General features: G+C 40.0%; 1 protein-coding gene across 1 annotated transcript in view; it reads right to left on the minus strand.

Moving 5' to 3' along the window:
- The window catches only part of LOC122787678, a 970,705-nt gene that overhangs the window by 527,183 nt on the left and 425,348 nt on the right, over positions 1-18,174 (minus strand). The window contains exon 9 of the mRNA XM_044054524.1: positions 12,903-13,042. Within this exon, the coding sequence (XP_043910459.1) occupies positions 12,903-13,042 (140 nt within the window). The remainder of the gene's footprint in view (positions 1-12,902; positions 13,043-18,174) is intronic.

Genomic DNA, 18,174 nt, shown 5'->3' on the forward strand with positions numbered 1-18,174 from the left:
TGGTATGGCAGGATTGGGATTTCTTTAGATGTAGCATTTCTAACAGAGCTGGGTCAGACATGGCTTTGTAAGTCAAGCAGAGATCGCCTCTAATTAGGCAATATGAGACAGAGAATAGCTGGAGTTTTTTTTGAGTCTGTCCATATAGGACAAGTGTTTAAGGCCTAGGATCCTCTTTTTGAGGTACTTTTGCAGCCTCTCCAGTTGTTGCAGGTGTCTAGTGAGGTACATGCCAAATGGTGCATTGTACTCAATGACTGGCCTAATGAGAGAAGAGTAGAGGGAGACAATGACCTCTTTCTTCCTGGATGCAAAACCCTTAGTAATGAGATGTGCCACATAGAACGACTTTCTGACCACAGTGGCAGTGTGGTGGTCAAAAGAGAGGTTGCTGTCAACCTGTGTTCCCAGATCTCTTATAACACCTTCTGTGTTCAGTGGACTACCATCGATGTGGTAGTTCATAGGAACTGGGTTTTTCCCAAAGGGGATGACGACACATTTATTGGCATTGAGCTTAAGGCCATGGTTCTGACACCAGTCATTTGTCTCAGTGAGGCCTTTCTGTAGGATGTCAACATCACTTGGGGAGTTAATAATGGCTCCCAACTTGCAATTGTTTGCGAACTTTGTCAGACAGAATCCCTTTGTGTTGGCCTGGACTTCTGAGAAGCGGATACCAAACAGGAGAGGACCCAGGACCGATCCCTGTGGGACTCCACTCATGACTGGTTGGCAGTCTGACTTGGAGTCAGCTACATTCACACTGCTGGTTCTATCTGTGAGCCAGTTTGCAACCCACCTGGTGATATAGGGGTTGATGCCTCACTTAGTGAGTTTTTCTGTGATTCCTGAGTGGGGAATGGTATCAAAGGCCTTGGCCAGATCAAGGTAGGCTGTATGAACCACCTTGCCTTCATCCACAGCTCTGGTGACTAACTTAAAGAAGTTGGCCAAGATGAGCAGGCATGAGCTACCCTTCAAAAAACCAAACTGTGTGGGATCCAGAGTTTGGAGATTCCCTATATCCTTGTTTATTAGGTCCATGTTGATGTGTTCCATAGGCTTTGCATATTAGACTTCTCAGGCTAATGGGGCGATAGTTCCCAGGGTCTGTAGTTGCTCCTCCTTTGTGGAGAGGGATGACTATAGCAGTGTGCCATTTGGTAGGGACAAAGCCTGAGGTGAGGTGCCAGTTCACTCCTGTAGTTCATGTAGAACACAGCCAGGGATATTGTCAGGTCCCATAGAAGCTGTATTCTTGGCCTTGGACAGTGCTGTTTTAACCTGTGCAGCAGTAATACTGGGTTACTAGATTACAACAAGCAATGGATAATGGATGAGATTCACAGACATGGTATACATTATGAATGGCTACTACTACAGGAAATACACAGAAAAAAAAACACTGCAAAGCACAGCACACCAGGGTTGAGTCTCACTTGCACTAGAATAGCAGAGCTAATACAGTTCACAGCTAGTGATACTATGTATATCAAGGGTGTCACCTAACCCAGCACTGCAGTACAAGTGCAGTCCTCAACAACTGTGCCTTCAGTCACCAGCACAAGGATACAGGGTAATACATCACTGCGTCCACTGTTATTACATTGATTTCCTAAGTGCAAGCTGGGAAAAGCTTATAGCTTTACACTCACAAGATCACACAAAAAGCTGTCTACAGTTTGTAACTAGACATGTGTATACACGTCTGCTTTGTATGACTGATGCTACATTTACCAAAGCCTGACATATTGACCTATTAGTATGTCCTAACATCCACTTTGACTGCAACAATACAAGTACAGTCACAGGCAGGTACAGTAGCAGGCAAGGTTAAAGTACTTTTTCAGGGGACTGTAGCTCCTGCATCCACAGATGTGGGACCTCTGCTCCACAGTCCTAATTTCTATATACATTACCTATGAGGCTATACCATCATAGAAGAAAGTGAAATGCATTTATTCTACTTTCTTTTACCTGATGCAAAATTGGACATAGTATATTTACAGACTGGAGCGTGAGGACAGAGCTCCCACACTGGTGGAGCAGGTGGCCATGGATCCACAGTAACGATGATGAAAAGTCTCATGACTTTGAGTTATCATGGTGGTCTACCAAGCAAAAGTAAGGATCATGCGTAGAGGATGAAGCTCATCATATGTGATTTTAGTAGGTGCAAGAAGACCCTGTATACACAGCTGTATACATATTCCTGGCCATAGACTATTGCCAAGAATGCAGTTGATATAAAAATATTCTCATAACCCACCACTGCTGTAAACAGAGCACAGTTGCTTTGGCAAATCAGTGTGGTGGGTTGTTCTTCCAATAGGAAAGACAAATAAACCTTGAAACATAGTTGTGCAGAGATGCACAGAAGCAGAAAAAGACCATAATGAGATGAAAATGATGCTTAGTAGGCAGGAATGAGTATTGAGCTGCTTGCATGGTTAAAAACTGATTAACTGAGTAGGCCATTGCCATACACCAGGTACACTTGGTTGTACATTGCTTACTGCATAAATTAAGAAACTTCAGACACTTTAAGCTGATCAAACACATGCATGCACACACAACACACATGGGTGACTGAGTGCATGTGTGTGTGTGTGTGTGTGTGTGTGTGTGTGTGTGTGTGTGTGTGTGTGTGTGTGTGTGTGTGTGTGTGTGTGTATCTCTATTTACATGCTCCATCAAATTTAACCCCATTATCGTCTGTAGTTGCAATACATTGGAAGCATTCTGCTACTTTGTGCACACTAAACACAATTCCATGTGTTTTCACTCTCTTCCTTGCAATACTACAAGTGGTGGCTGCAAACACTGGTAGTGTGCGCACACTTATTTCCGTCTGTGAATGCCTTCCAACTTTATCCCCCTGTTACAGTATTGCAGAGTGTTAGGAGTGCATCCCGGTATATACCTGTGCATGGTTATGGAGACCACAACATACAGGGTGAAATTTATGCCTGGACTTACATTTAACTCTCAGTATCTTTTTGATTAGTATATTTGACCTTTTGGTGTTTTACATCTCTGAGAGTATAAATTGAGAACGATATTTAGGAACCATTTCATTTAACCATGGCTACTTATCAAATCAAAACGACAAAAAAATCAACTAAGACGAGATCTTAATGTATGCTGCTTTCCACAAAGTCATGACTGCAACTTTCAGACAGATAGATCTTAACATATATTTTTACAAGTTTCACGTAAGTGTAAGCTATAGTTAAATATTGTTCGCTTCTGTGTTCTTCTGTTCTTACAATAGTAATAGACATTTTCAGACTTGCATCACTTTTGACTCGATGTCAACAAGTTCTTCTAAGAAAAAAATGTGTAGGTGGTGCCTGCAGTGTTTATGTCAATGGCAGGACATTTGAATTTCTGTCACAAATGCCTTAAAATTTAAAAAGAAAGTATTTGAAACTATAAATAAAAAGTGTAAAACAATATTTAAAACACTTCATACCTATTGCAGTTAAAATGATAAAAGCACAAATATCAACTGAGTCAGAGATTAAATACCTAATCAGTACTGCAATATGTGAGTTAAACATTGCTATTTTGTTTATAATTGGAATTCCTACTATAGTGTACCAGCCGATTTGTGGTACTGCTACACAGGTAATACACAACTGCTTTGTTATATTGGAAATACTGCTGTTAAAAAAACATAATAGAAACAGTTTTTGAATGCCTATGAGTAAGAAGATGTCTATTTCAATTTAATTTAGCCTGAAAAATGACTGCCACATCTTGCTTTTTGATAAAGAAAAAACATATGGATATGAAAGGTTACCACGAGGTGTGCATGAATAACTTTTGCAAATTCAGAAACAGGCCTACCACAGTTCTTTTCACAAAGAAGTGCAGCACTGCTGTGGGCTATGTCTGTGGTTGTGCTACATGTTAATGAGACAGTCTGGGGACAGACATATGCTATTCAGCCATGTGATCTCCCTGTGGGAATACCTGAGGTAAGGCAGTTACACAGCCAAGCAACTCATAGAATCACATGACAGTGTAGAGTAGCATAGCGACTTCTGTCTGCTTGCGGTAGAGAACACAGCCAAACGGCCATCACAGTAGAGCTAAGTGCTGGTGAGTTTACTGGTCAGAAAGCGTTCGAGATAGTGTGAATGTGTGTGGCTGCATATGTGAATGTGTATGTCTGCATGGGAGGTAGCATTAGGGGTGTTGGGAGAGGATATGTTGGGGCATGTGTATGGATATGTGTCACTGTGAGTACAACTGGGTGGGAAGAGGACCTATGTGTGTGTGTGTGTGTGTGTGTGTGTGTGTGTGTGTGTGTGTGTGTGTGTGTGTGTGTGTGTGTGTGTGTATGCGTCTATCGGATGGGGTGGCTCTCATATCTCCACACACCCTTAGACTAATGAGCAAAGACTGCAACATTGGGTCATGGAGAAAACTTGACACTAGGGAATCCTTTAACTATGTGGGTCAGAGGGGAGAATGCTAGACACCAGGGATAAACTCTCTTACCATAACAACACACACAACAGAAAGAGGGGGGTGGGGTCTAGACACCAGGGATACTATATATAGAGTGCCTTAAATGCACTTATTTAAAAAAGTAAAAACATGGTGTGGGGAACCACTAGACAGCAGAGATACTATTAGGTAGCATGCCTTAAAAGCACTGCAAGAGGATCAAACCTGCACCTTTGCCATAGTAAAACTAACCTGCTGCATTAACTGATAAGTTAGTGCAGTAAAGTTTTTTTAAATATATGGTGAGTATTTTGGGCATTATTCCGTCCCTGCAACAGTTCTAGATGTATGCGGGGGTGGGACAGGGAATGGTGGGCATACCTTTGAAGCTTGTAGTATAACATAGGTCAAAATCAGGGATGGATTGTAAATATGCCTCCTACAAACTTAGAAAGTTGATAACAGCTTTTGCACTACCATGATTTATTGAAGGATATGAAATGTGAAATGTGAAACTCTAATGTCAGCATTAATGGCCGAAATAATTTTTGATTTACCAGGAAGGAAAAAGGAGACATTGGGGATGTTCTGACAACACAGGGACTGGTGTGGGGTATGCAGTCTATATGTGTGTGTAGTTGAACGTATTTAAGTTGTGTGAGAGAGTGAATGGGGGGGGGGTGTCTGTGCTATCACTTTGTGGCCACCACCACTGTTAACTACCATGGGAAGTACTGATCTGCACACATGGTAGTTAATGGCAATTCAGAGACAGGAAAATTAGCCAATATAAGGTCTTTCTTCATTGCAACTGATGTATGGTAAATAACACATCATGGAAATGGGGCATTTTTACCACAGCCCTTAATGCGAGAGGTAGGGTTCTTTATGAATTCCTGAAGTGGTCTTCAAGCTTACAATTCAAACTGTGACACTACAGTTTGATATAACTTTAATTTTACTGCTGTAAAGACAATACATACATTATAATCAAAAAGTAGGCATTTTAATTGTTTTACTACTTTATTATAGTAGCAGTTAGTGCCTAATTTATACTGTCCTGTAGTGTAAACTACTGCTTTTCAAACATACTAATGTTGTAGCCTTGGCCATATCAAGCAGAAGATGTATAGGAATGGGAGCAGTTTGATGGCCAACCACTAATGCATCCAAACAGTTGTAATAAATGTTGTTTCTCACTAATTTTAAATGTCATGATACAGCAAACAAAGACATCTAAACTGACAGATGTGTGCCAGTACTTCGACAAAATCCAATCGATTTGGGGCATCTATTGTACAACATGCATTTGTTATGCTTAATGTGCATGGTAATGCAAACTTAGCACTCAAGCCATCATATCTCTCAGCCTGGTCAGGGAGCGTTTACCCAAAACCTTATGTCAGTTCAAGTCTAGTGTGTAACATGTCAATAAAGATAATTTATACAGGTAACACTGACACATTAAAAATATTTCAGTGTAATCTTGTACTCAAAATATCAAGTGTGGGATTACAGGATATGATTCACTCTATGTTTTGGCACTGGGATTGTACCTTGACAGGAACCAGAAGTACATATTTGGACTATATTGTTTTGTATTGCTGAACATTGCAACAACAGGTTGTGGGTACTCCAGACAAGGACAAATGCCATAGATAACCTGTATGGACAGGTAACATTGCAAATTGTGTGTCCACTTGTCATTGGATCCACGGACTAAATTAATTTAATATACACTAGAATCTCCTATGCCTTCCATACTTCTATCACTCAGGTAAGGAGTTACTGTTATTGCTTTTATGCTGCCCCTCTGTTTGCTGCTAACTATGTTATCTTTGTATTTGATTGTCTTGTGGTTGTGTTGACATCTATTACTAAACATTGGATAGTAAATTATGTCATTAAGGTGCCAGTCCAACTTTTTACAGTTTATTTCGAATATCTTCTTACCATTTTGTGTCATCTAAAAAATAATTTTTACTGTTAACAAGTTATCCAATGTGTCATCTTTGTTTTTGTATTTATCTGTTTATTAATCAAAGCTGTCAGACTGTCCACAAACACTGTGGTTGTTTCTCCCTTGTTTAATTTGAATAATTATTACTTTCTTATTCAAAGCAAGCCCTTCTTTATTCAGTTAAGTCATTGCTAGCATTTTATTTTTTGTATAACTATGCCTAATTGCATTTGATTAAATGTATGTCAGTAAATTAAGTGATGACAGTATCAGTCATTTAACTGGTAAGGTCAAACATGAGTTCCACATATTCGTCATGTAGTTATTTAAGATGCCCTAAGTAAAAAATGATAGGGGTCACCACACCAGCACCGACACAGACTATCTGTGGGCCCTGTGTCTCCAATATCTCATCAGTAAGACTTTTAAGGTTGCACTGGATGCTCCTGCTACATGCCTTGCATCAATGTACTGTATCCAAGTTGCAAGAGCACTAAGAACACTAAAGACATACAGAGAAAACAGCAGGAGCAGCCTGTGAATGTATAACCCTGTCAGTAATGTCATCAAACACACAAAGTGCAATTGAAATGAGTGCACACAGACTATTATATTGTGCACATTTGCCACTACCTTCTCTGTTTCCCCAAGTCCAAGTTTAGTAGGCCCCATTACACACACACGTGTGTGTGTGTGTGTGTGTGTGTGTGTGTGTGTGTGTGTGTGTGTGTGTGTGTGTGTGTGTGTGTGTGTGTGTGTGTGTGTATGTTGCTCTGTGATAAGATGTAACCCTCCTCTTGATGCTTTCCAAGCAGAATGCCTACTGCTTACATGTCAGTCCCTGCAATACTTAGATTTCAACCCCATGATGCTTAGATTTCAAACATTCAAACATTGCTAAAGCCAGCATAATTACTAATGCAAGAATATCAATTTTCTGAAATGAAGATCTATGAAAACAAGTCAACAAAGCAATAGTGTTCATTTATGAAAAAGCAGGCAAAGATGGATTTTGTGTGGGATTTGCTCTTATACCCGTCTGAGCTTAAATACATTAATTTCCAAGGTCCCACACACTACTGAAAGCAAAAGGATTGCATTGCTTGGTAACAGACTGAGTCTTCACACTGCTATACAGCTGTGTACCCTGGAGAGCGACCTTCATTCAAGCTGCTGAATGTTAATCTCTGTAATCACAGAGTGACTGTTTACATATAAAGGTTTATCATAAGCCATTCCTCCATCTGCCTGCACACCCCCATCACCCAAACAGCAGCTGTTATTCCATTGTTTGGTTGGATGCTCAGGATGCCATTATGTGTGCTTGAGTTCTCCACTGACAGTCTGCATCTGAGAGCACTCTATGTACTATAGGAATGTCTGCTGTCCTAAGAATGGTGAATATGCTGTACATTTCTCTAAGCCAAGCAGATGTTAGTCATTGTCATGAATGTGATTTTGTTCATGTATCATGTGTAAAACAGTATGGCTTTCCAAATGGGAACCACTGTATGTATGAGATGGATAGTGGACTACATTGAAGAATCCCCTAAATATCTATTATTGGAAGGCTTGGAACAGTCTGATTCGTAAGCTGAAGAACTGCTTTCTTATTGGCATAGGCTGCATTATTATTTTCCTTGTTTATTACAGGAGTACTCTTAGGTCATGACTCAATTCTGAAAGATCTAGGTAAGTGAGATGACAACAAACTATCCTTCTCTGAATATTTTGAGAAGTCTGGGTAATAGTTTAATGCACAATACAGGGAGCAAAATTTGTGTCTTTCAGCTTTTCCCGGCTAGGGGTCGCCACAGCGGAACTCCGGTCTGCTAATGATTGGCAGTTGATTTTTACGTACCGGCTTGCCAGGCCTGATGCACAACCTTCAACGAAGGCATGCCCATTCACGCATGTCTCCACGCAGAAGACGTTCTAGCTGAGAATCGAACCGGACAGCGTCTTACTGTGAGGCGACAATGCTACAGCAGCACCACCACCGCGGTCTACAAAACATGGAGCAAAATAAAGTCAGTTAAAATGACAATGGGTTCAGAGCAGGTGTACTGAAAGGTCTGTTGGACTGAATAATTTGAGATGCTCAAGACACTGGAAACTTCTAGGACTACACACTTTCAATTACAGATGCTGGAGGTAAGATTTGGTTACACAACTCATATGGCAATTGACTTCTACAGAGCTATGCTTGTCTGAGAGTGGGGAAAATGAAACACAAATATGAAAGGCACTAATTATAAGGGGTTAAGGTGATGGACTTGGCTTAGTATACATGTCCTTAGTTACTTGAATGCACTACTATCCTAGAATGGTGAGAGATTTGGATAAATTTAAGAAGTGACAGATCATATGGAGAGTGAGAAATCTGAAAAGTAAAAAAGGTTTAATTTAATTTAACAAATAACAGAAAACATAGACAGTCTACTTGCCATGCTAATATACTAACTAGTCTTCTTCATCTATTCTAGTTCCTTTCCATAAAAATTGTGTTATCAAGTAATTAACCTTCAAAGGGTAACGTAAAGTTGCCCTTTGATAATATTCAAAAGGGAAAATAAAGATGCATTTATTAGCTCACATTCTGGACCTCCTGGTGGACTATACTTTTGTTGGTATCACCATAAAATATCTTTAACAGCAGGTAAAATTTCCAGCACTTAGACAGCATTATCATAAAAATATACACAAAAGTGGCACTAACTGTGGTGTGGACACTATCACTGCCTTTCTAAGCCCACTTATTAAGTTACTTGAGGTGGTAGGATATCACAAGGTTTGTTGATCCATGACTCCTCATAAATCACTTGTTCACTCATAATGGAGGGTCCAAATGGAACAATGATGAAATCAGCAAGAAAAGGAGAGCAGTACTGCTGGAAGTGAATTCATTTTCAAGTCTTGGTGTGTACCTTCACATGGTGGACTCTGTTTTCACAAAATCTCACTAAGATGACACTGATATATAGACTGCATCTTGTACAGCATATATCATGGAGAGAGGTAAGTTAAAAAAAAAAAAAAGAAACACCTGGGTGCACTGGTGCCAGGACTGGAAAAAAATGGCAGTACAGAATCCCACAACATGGAAACATTCCTACAATGGGGTTAGGGCTTACAGGGAAGATGGTGCCCTGCTGTAGAAGGAAATAGTAGTCCACAAAAAATGACAGGCCAAAAAAACAGCCATAAAGATGATAGAATACAGTACTGAGGATAAAGAAGAAAAACTGTCAAAAGCATCAAATGCAGATTTGCATTCATTAATACAACAGGGCCATGAAAAACATTACATAGACAAAGAAACTTTGAGCCACCTGGAAAAAGAAGCAACAGAGAAAGTCCAAAAATACAAAGAGAATCCGGTCCGCTAATGATTGGCAGTAGATTTTCATGAACGTTGAGGTGCCAGCTAGACATTCAACCTTCAACGAAGGCACGCCCATTTACGCAAGTCTTTTGAATGCCCACAATAAATAATTATAATAGAAGTGTATACTGGAATTGCCAACAGCTACAGTAACTGCATAAACAGTAATTGCAAAAATCAGTAGACTAAAGACCTCCATGTATTGCATTTAATTAAGAGAATATGTTTTGGGCTTACACTTCAAGCATTTCATTTCCAAGGCAACTCAGAAGCCAATTTAGTGTAAGACAGCCAGAGTTTAATCTGCTGAGTTTTTGAACTAGTAATATATCCTCCACTGATTCAAAAGCCCTGGTCATATCACTGAATAAGCCTTCAGTGAGCAAGGAGTCATTCATATTGAGAATACTGTCAATAGCTGTTCATAAGGCCATCATGGTGCCAAATGCTGTCTGTCACACAGAAACCCATTACCTGTACAGAAGCAGGCAAACTTATTATTTGAATGGCTTAGTTTCAAAGTCCTACAGCTAAATAATTTTCCCTTATTGCCTGACCATTGGAACTTCATCATAAAACCTAAGATTGCTCACAACTGCAGATCCCACTATTCATATCCCACACTCCAGTCTTCAATGTACCAACCATAGGCTTTCTCACCTTGTACCTCAGCCACAGGAATCCTTCTCTGCCTACGTGAAATAAATATAATCATATCCTAAATTCTACATACAAATGAAAACATTTATAACAAAAAATGCCAGGTGCTCTTCTTTTCCCAAACTAGCCAATATGTAATCATAAACTGCCTTACTCAGCCTTTCTAAACATGTTTCCTTCTCTTGCATGCTCAGTTCCAATGGCTATATGGAGTTCCTTCTCTATCTACCACATTTTAACTTCCTTTTCCTCACCGCTTGTCTTCTCCGTCGTACTTTCACTTCTTACTGTTATCTTTTCCCTCTATCACTCTTCACCTTTATCTTCCTTAAACTATTTCTTCTCTGACTTTTCACTGATTTAACTCATCCCCTGAGGGTTGCAAACAATCTATTCTTCTCACTTAGCATGCTTTTTTCTTGAAAATCCTTTCATTATTTACTGTAAATTTTATATTATTGAATTTATCGTTGGACTGTATCTGTTTTATAACTGTATCTGTTTTGTATTTTAATTTTGCTATGCAGCCATATACATAGTTTGTATAATAGTAGATGCTTGAAACAAATTTATATTCTTTTCTGGTTACTTTAAGTTGTAACAATTTACATGAATTAGGTCCATTTGGATTAATGCCATATTTGAAATAAACAAAAAGAAAACAAATAAATACTCTAAGCACTGCTGCTATGGGGGTGGGGTAGAATCACTGTGTGCCATGAAACTTCTACATAGTGCATCAGGGAATGCCTGCATAACAATGTATAACTAAATAAATCAACCATACATTACTATGTAGCTACTGGCTGCTGTAGTGTACTGTGCTATGCAATCATGCTACACATCAACACATAAAGCTGTTTTAATCATTATCCATGATGGCGGAGCTAGAGTCATTATCATCATATAGTAATGAGGTAATCCAGTGCTGAGCGAGTTCTTATTATCGAGAGCATGGTATCACCACTGTGTGGGGGTGGGGACATATGTAGCTATGAAAGCAGGTTTGCCTAAAACACAGAGAATACCATTGGCAGTAGGGATCTAGTCTCATATATTACCTTTTTGGGGCCAGTCCATATGCAGTTATTGTACTGTTTCTGAATCATGTACGATCTTGAGGGGGGAACATACATACTGTACTCTGTGCATGCAGTATTATGGCTACGTAATTTATTTATTTATTTTACATTTGTTGACTGGGAGAGTCAGTCTGGGTATGAGCCCATTTTCAGAGGAGGCCCGGTGAGAAAAGCTCCAATAAAACAAGAACAACATTGACAGGTATAGTGTCGGTTTCACATAGAATTTAACAGAAATATCTAGAGACAATAAAGAAAGTACATTTATTTACAAAACTTCATCTATTTACATTTTGTCAGCTAGAGTACTTAGTAAAAGTGCACTGTCACAGTTAATAGGCGTATACACCCCTTTGATAGCTTAAGTGCTGCAATGCTTTTGGCAACTATGTATTCTTTTTAATGTAGTGTACATTTTAATAAAAAGTTTCATAAGCTTTTTATTAAAATGCATCCACATAGTTTTTCCTTAACCTCCAGTGACATCGCCAGAAGGTTAATGTTTAAATGCACCCATAAACATAACTGGATATGACCCTGAACATGTGTGGTAGTACACCCATTAAAATCTATGGATATACTCACACTCTAGCCCTCTGGTGATGTCACTGAGGGCTAAAGTAAATTTTATAACTTCCTGAGGATTTATTTAAATATCATCAGAATATTTTAGTCAGATACAGATAGGAATGTTTCGTCTTCCTGGCTGCACCACACACTGTGGTGTGAAAGGTAAGTGAATTATTGCAACTGTACACTTTAATAAAATGCAATAAATAAATAAACAAACAAACAAATAAATGTCATTGTGTCAGCAATAACAAAACCCTGAATGAAATTATTTCATTTGATAGTGAAGAGAGAGAGAGAGTTGGTCAGCAAATCATTTTTCATCCTTTCATTCCCATGAATCACTGAAAGATCATTATTAGTGAATGTGAGGTGTATAGTGGACAGCAAATAAGGGCTCCTCCCCTTGTCATTCCCTTCTGCTGTTTTACTTGGGAGTACCCAAATGTCATTGGGATTCTACAACAGCTCATCTTGCACACCAAATTAAGTAAGATCTTACTGGGATGTTTGTATCTGTTTTTTTTTTTTTTTTCATCAGATTTCTATCATTCCAACTCTTGTTGCCATAGACTTGAGGAGGGGTATTGTTGTACAAAGAAGTACAACAATTCTGACATACAGCTTAACATTTAACTGACAGTTTCCAATCAAACATATCTGGTAAATAGTTGGACATGGAATTAATTAAAAGACTTAAAATGTTCTTTGGAACTCCTACTACAGAGAATGTAATGCAACTAACTAAACAGTAGCAAATGTAAATAAATAAATAAAATCCCACCGATTGACACAATAAGAGATCCTTTCTCAGGAGAAGAAGGAAGGCCAAGCTGAATGTTGGAATACAGTCATAGGAAGGCTCATCCAAACCAATGATATACTGGTCCCATATGTACATCACTGTCCTTGCTTGCAAAAGTCCTAGAAAAGGTGAAAAGTACATTAGCAATTTCTACTAAAATGCTACTTGCTCTAGCTGTCACTCTACCATATTTTTACAGTCCTGATTAGAACTTTATCTGGTGTATTCCACTAAAAAAAGAACACTCCTGCTTTGTTTTTGCAGTCGGGGGGGGGGGGGGTAGCAAACTTGGAAGAAAAAAATAGGTGCATAGTATACATATGAAAAAAAAAGTTCCTGGGATACATTAACGTCTACACTAAGTGTACACAGTTCTGAGTGAACAGACAAGACAAGCATAACTCACACCTTCTTCCTCCTAATTTTAGTTTTCCTACTGACTTCCATGCAGCCTTAAATATTAAGGAGGATACATAAAGGTTACAACAAAGTACAGGCTACATGTACACTTAGTGCAATCTTTCTAAGTTACTAGGAAGCACAAACATGTGGTAGGGATGTTCCTGAACACAGATCATGTACACTTAGTGTAGGGACGAATGAATCTGACCAAGTGTGCAGGATATATATGAAAGAAGAACCAAGTGTGAAAAGACAGCAGAAATGAATGGAAGACTGCAACTGTGAATAAAGAGAGATATGAAGGAACACTTTAAAGCATGGGAAGCAATCATCTATCCAGCTTTCTTCCAATATTACAGTAAACAAGTTATGAACACAAATGCGATCTTACTGAGTACAAACCTTCTATAGTTCAAGAATCTGGCAGTGCCATTTTGGTATAGCACTTGGAAAGTACCACATACAGTAATACACCTCTGTGATCTCAAGTAACACATACATTTAAATTAGACATGTTTTATACACATCTGTACAAACGCAGGCATGCACATGATCATATACACATGATGCACATGCATGTGCTCGTGTATATATATATATATATATATATATATATATACACACACACACACACACACACACACACACACACACACACACACACACACACACACACACACACACACACACACACAGAGTGAAGCTGGCAGCCCAGCTAGCTAGACTTTTGTAAATAATTCTATGTCATTGTAAGTAATAATATAATCCATCGGCTAGTCTACAAATGTAAGTAACCTGTATGTTATGTACTGAGCTTCAAAAATGTAACCACAGTGCACTCTATTGGAAAATAGCAGAAATGTATATGGACTATATGCCTGTGCAAATGTATGTTTTCATAGTAGAAATTGGGACATACACAGTTAACTTGCAAACTCTGAGAAAATAAGTAAAGAGTTTTATGATTGTGTTTACCACAGCTAGAAGACAGAATGTCTGCAGCTAGAAATTCTTTCTATTGTTTGGAAACAGAAATAATTAAAGGTTTCAAGGGCAAAAGTATTTAACTGCGTTTACAACTTCCAGTTCCTGGCAACTTCTTAGGGATACATATTTTTGACACACAGGTGTTAATTTTAAAGTTTCTGTTAGCCTGGGAACAAAGGCAGAGGTGACAAGAATGATATAATCCGAGATGTCCAAGCAAAAATGTTTGATAGTAACTTAAGAACTATCTTAGAGAGAAAGACTGGGCATTTTGTATTTGTCTCTGGACTTGTAAACATCTGACCAGTATTTGTCTTGCTCTGTAAGACTTAGATCATAGTATTTCTCTTAGAGATAGATAGGAATATAGCAAGATAAGTCTAGATGTTTTCTGTATTTATGTGAGACTGTCATGCAATGTTGTTTTAAAGTATTCCTGTGATTCTGAACTCTGCTGTCACTGTGTTGAGTTAATGAGCATTGTCTTGTTCTTTAATTATTTACTATTACATATATTTAAACATTTTAATTGTGGCTGGTTTTGTTTAGAGATATTTAAGCTCTTAAAGTGCTTGTATATGTATTTGGTGACACTGTGTAGGCCACTCCTAAACAGCCTTAGCCTTGAACACACTTACCATTTGGATAACAGTAACATTACACAGTAGAATTGGTCACCCTTTGTAAAGGCCATATAGTAGCTGATAAGTAAGAGTGGTTGGTGGCAGCTGGTACTACCTTATAGTCTGGGCAGAAGGGGGCATAGCTAATAAACCTGTGCCAGCCTTCGCCAGGAGTGTCTGTGTGTTTCTATATAAATCAAATCTCAAAATGTGTGTGTGTCAGCTACTTGGGCAGGGACACGTAGCACTGGTTTGACAGAGAGGGTTCTGGAGGTTTTGGCTTGACCACTCGGCTGAGATCTTAACCCTATAGCTGTGCCAGTGGGGAGTCTTATTGGGGATCTGGGGAGAGAGGGAGAAACTAGCCCCAGACTGACTGTGATCTCAGTGTGTTTGTAAGGGAAATTGTACTTTACTGTGTGTGTGTAACTTCTCATCCTCCCAATGTGCACATCCCTCACTGGTGCTAGTGGTGAGGATTGAGGCTCCTTGATTACTGGGTCAGTGCAGGAGCATCACATATTAATTGTTTGGCAGTGGTGGGATAGCCACATCACATATTAATTGTTTGATAGTGGTGAGATAGCCACATCACATATTAATTGGCTTGTAGTGGATATTGAATTCCTGCAGCTTGTGTACAGTGATCACTGAAGGTGTTTTTGTACTCTAAATTAGCGATGCAGTGAGCATTCAGAGTGTATATCACAATTGTTTTATTTCTTTTGTTAGCTTAGTCAGGGAGAGCAGGCAAGTGTGTCAGCAGAGGAGTATGGCAAGCTGACAAGAAGCCAGTTGGCTGAGATGTGCCAGGCTAAAGGACTGGTGCATGAAAACCTGACTAAAGCAGACATTATTGCAGCTTTAGTCACAGCTGCATCATAGAATAGCAACCAGGAGGACGATCTGATTGGCTGTGGAGATGTACAACTCTCAGAGAATCTTTGAACATAGGACTTAAAAATCTGTCTGGAGTTAAAGAGACTTGAGCTAGAGGCCAAAAGTTTGGAAAAAGAGGCAGCAGAGAGACTGTGGCATCTAGAGACTGAGGAAAATAAGAAACTGCTATGCCTGGAAGCTGAGGAGAAGAAGAGGCAGAGGCAACATGAAAAGGAGATGCTGACTATTCGCTAGAGTCATGGAGGTAATGGGGTAATGAGGAAGGGAATAACTGAACCCCAGAAGCAACAAAGGTCAGTAAATTTCTTCCACAATTTACAGAGGGGGATAATTTTGATAGTTTCATTCATATGTTTGAGAGAGTATGTAAACATTATAATGTTGACCACGGGCTCTGGGTAGTGTTCCTGACCCCCTTACTCCATGATAAAGCTGTAACTGTTCTGTCCAAACTGTCTTATAATGACTGTCTAAATTATAATGTTATAAAGAACTGTTTGCTAGAATTTTTTAAGCTAACACCTGAAGCTTATAGGAAAAAGTTTCATGAGCATAGACACAAGGCAGATGAAAGTGTGCGTGAATATGTTGGTGAACTAAGCATTTATTTTCATAGGTGGGTGAGTGGATGTCAGGTCACCACTTTTGAAGGGCTAGCAGACCTTTTGGTGAGGGAACAAGCCCTTTCTCCCTGAGGACATGAGGATCTGATTAGCTGATAGACAATGCCTTACTGTAAATGAGTTGGGGAAGTAGGGAGGCCTATACCTAGCAAGAAGGGCATCACTGCACAAGAAAAAGACACCCAGTGCTGCTCATGGGTCTAAGGGAACCCATGGTGGGCAGCCCAGACTGCCCCAACAGAATCTGCCAGTAGCAGGGGAAGCCACTAGTAAAGGTACACATCCAAGACCTAGGGTTAAATGTTTTAAATGCAACCAGTGGGGCCATGCAGCATATAGATGTCCACAGACGCAAGGTGGGGAACAAAAGGTGGGAGAGCCAGTAAGTGGGAATGACAAAATGTCAACAGTAGGTTGTCTTGAGACAACAAGGGTACCAAACTACTACAAGAGGTTATATCCTATCTTAGTGAATGGCAAAGAGACCATTACTAAGAGAGACACAGCCTCTGACATAACCATTGTGAAGCCTGCAATGGTTACAGAGGAGCACTACTTGCCTGGGCAGTCTACTCCAGTCAGAGCTTTAGGAGGGACCCCATTATGAATAACTTTGGCTGGGGTTCATCTTGACTGGGAGGGTGGAAAAGGAAGCCAGCAAGTAGGTGTGTTTGAGGACATTCCTGCTGGTGTCCTGATAGAGAATGATTTTGATAATGCAGTACCATGTGTTCATGCAGTTACACTCAGTCAGGCTTGGAGACAAGCATGTGGGTCTGGTAGCCTGGTGGAGACCCAGACAGACTGCACACTTGCAGCCAGGACTGGTGAGGTGGTTACACCAGGGAGGGAGCTACCCTTTAGCAGTGAGACTAAAGGTAAGCCATAGCTGCTTGTGGGTACTGATGTTCCCTTGGACAGAGTGACTTAAGGCCAGAGGTAAGTAGTAGTACCCAGGCTGACAGTGAGGCACTGCTGTCAGAGGATACCAGACTTCCTGTGGAAGTGGAGCTGAGAAGGTTTACAAAGCGAGAGTTGAGATAGGCTCAGCTCTCAGACCCTACATTACAAGGCCTGAGGGAGGTAGCTAGTGAGGCACCTGATTCTCAGCGTAAGGGGGATTCTGTATACTGGGACAAAGGATTACTGTATACGGAGTGGACCCCTGAGGGAGGGGTAGAGAGCAGTTGGTAGTGCCTAGAGACTCCCATCTGACACTTCTAGCCATAGCCCATGGTATTCCATTTGCAGGTCATAATGGCATAAAACATACAAAGAGACATATTATGAAGAACTTTTATTGACCTGGGTTTCCAGAGATGTAACAGGGTACTGCAGGACCTGTGAGCAGTGCCAAAAGGTAGGCAAGGCAGGAGACAAGGTGAAAACTCCTTTGATGCCTTTGCCTGTGATTGAGAAGTCATTTCAAAGGGTAGCTATGGATACTGTGGGGCCTCTGAGTACCCCAAGTTCCATAGGGAAAAAGTATATCCTAGTGGTAGTAGATTGCCCATACATGTCAAGCAGAGTGCCTCTTTGGCCCTCTTCAAAAGGAACCTTGACGATTGGATGGGAGAAAGGAAATTCACCCCGGGGATCACGTCAGTTGCCCTGCTAGACAAGGGTCCAGGGAAGTAAATAGTGTGGGAAGAAATAGCCAGGGAATTGTTATGGCTAGGCTTGTATAGGCCCTAGGGCTGATAGTCTAGTACCAAC

This window comes from Protopterus annectens, chromosome 13.part0 (genome assembly GCF_019279795.1).
Source record: "Protopterus annectens isolate FY-2018-M chromosome 13.part0, PAN1.0, whole genome shotgun sequence".
Classification (NCBI taxonomy): domain Eukaryota; kingdom Metazoa; phylum Chordata; order Ceratodontiformes; family Protopteridae; genus Protopterus; species Protopterus annectens.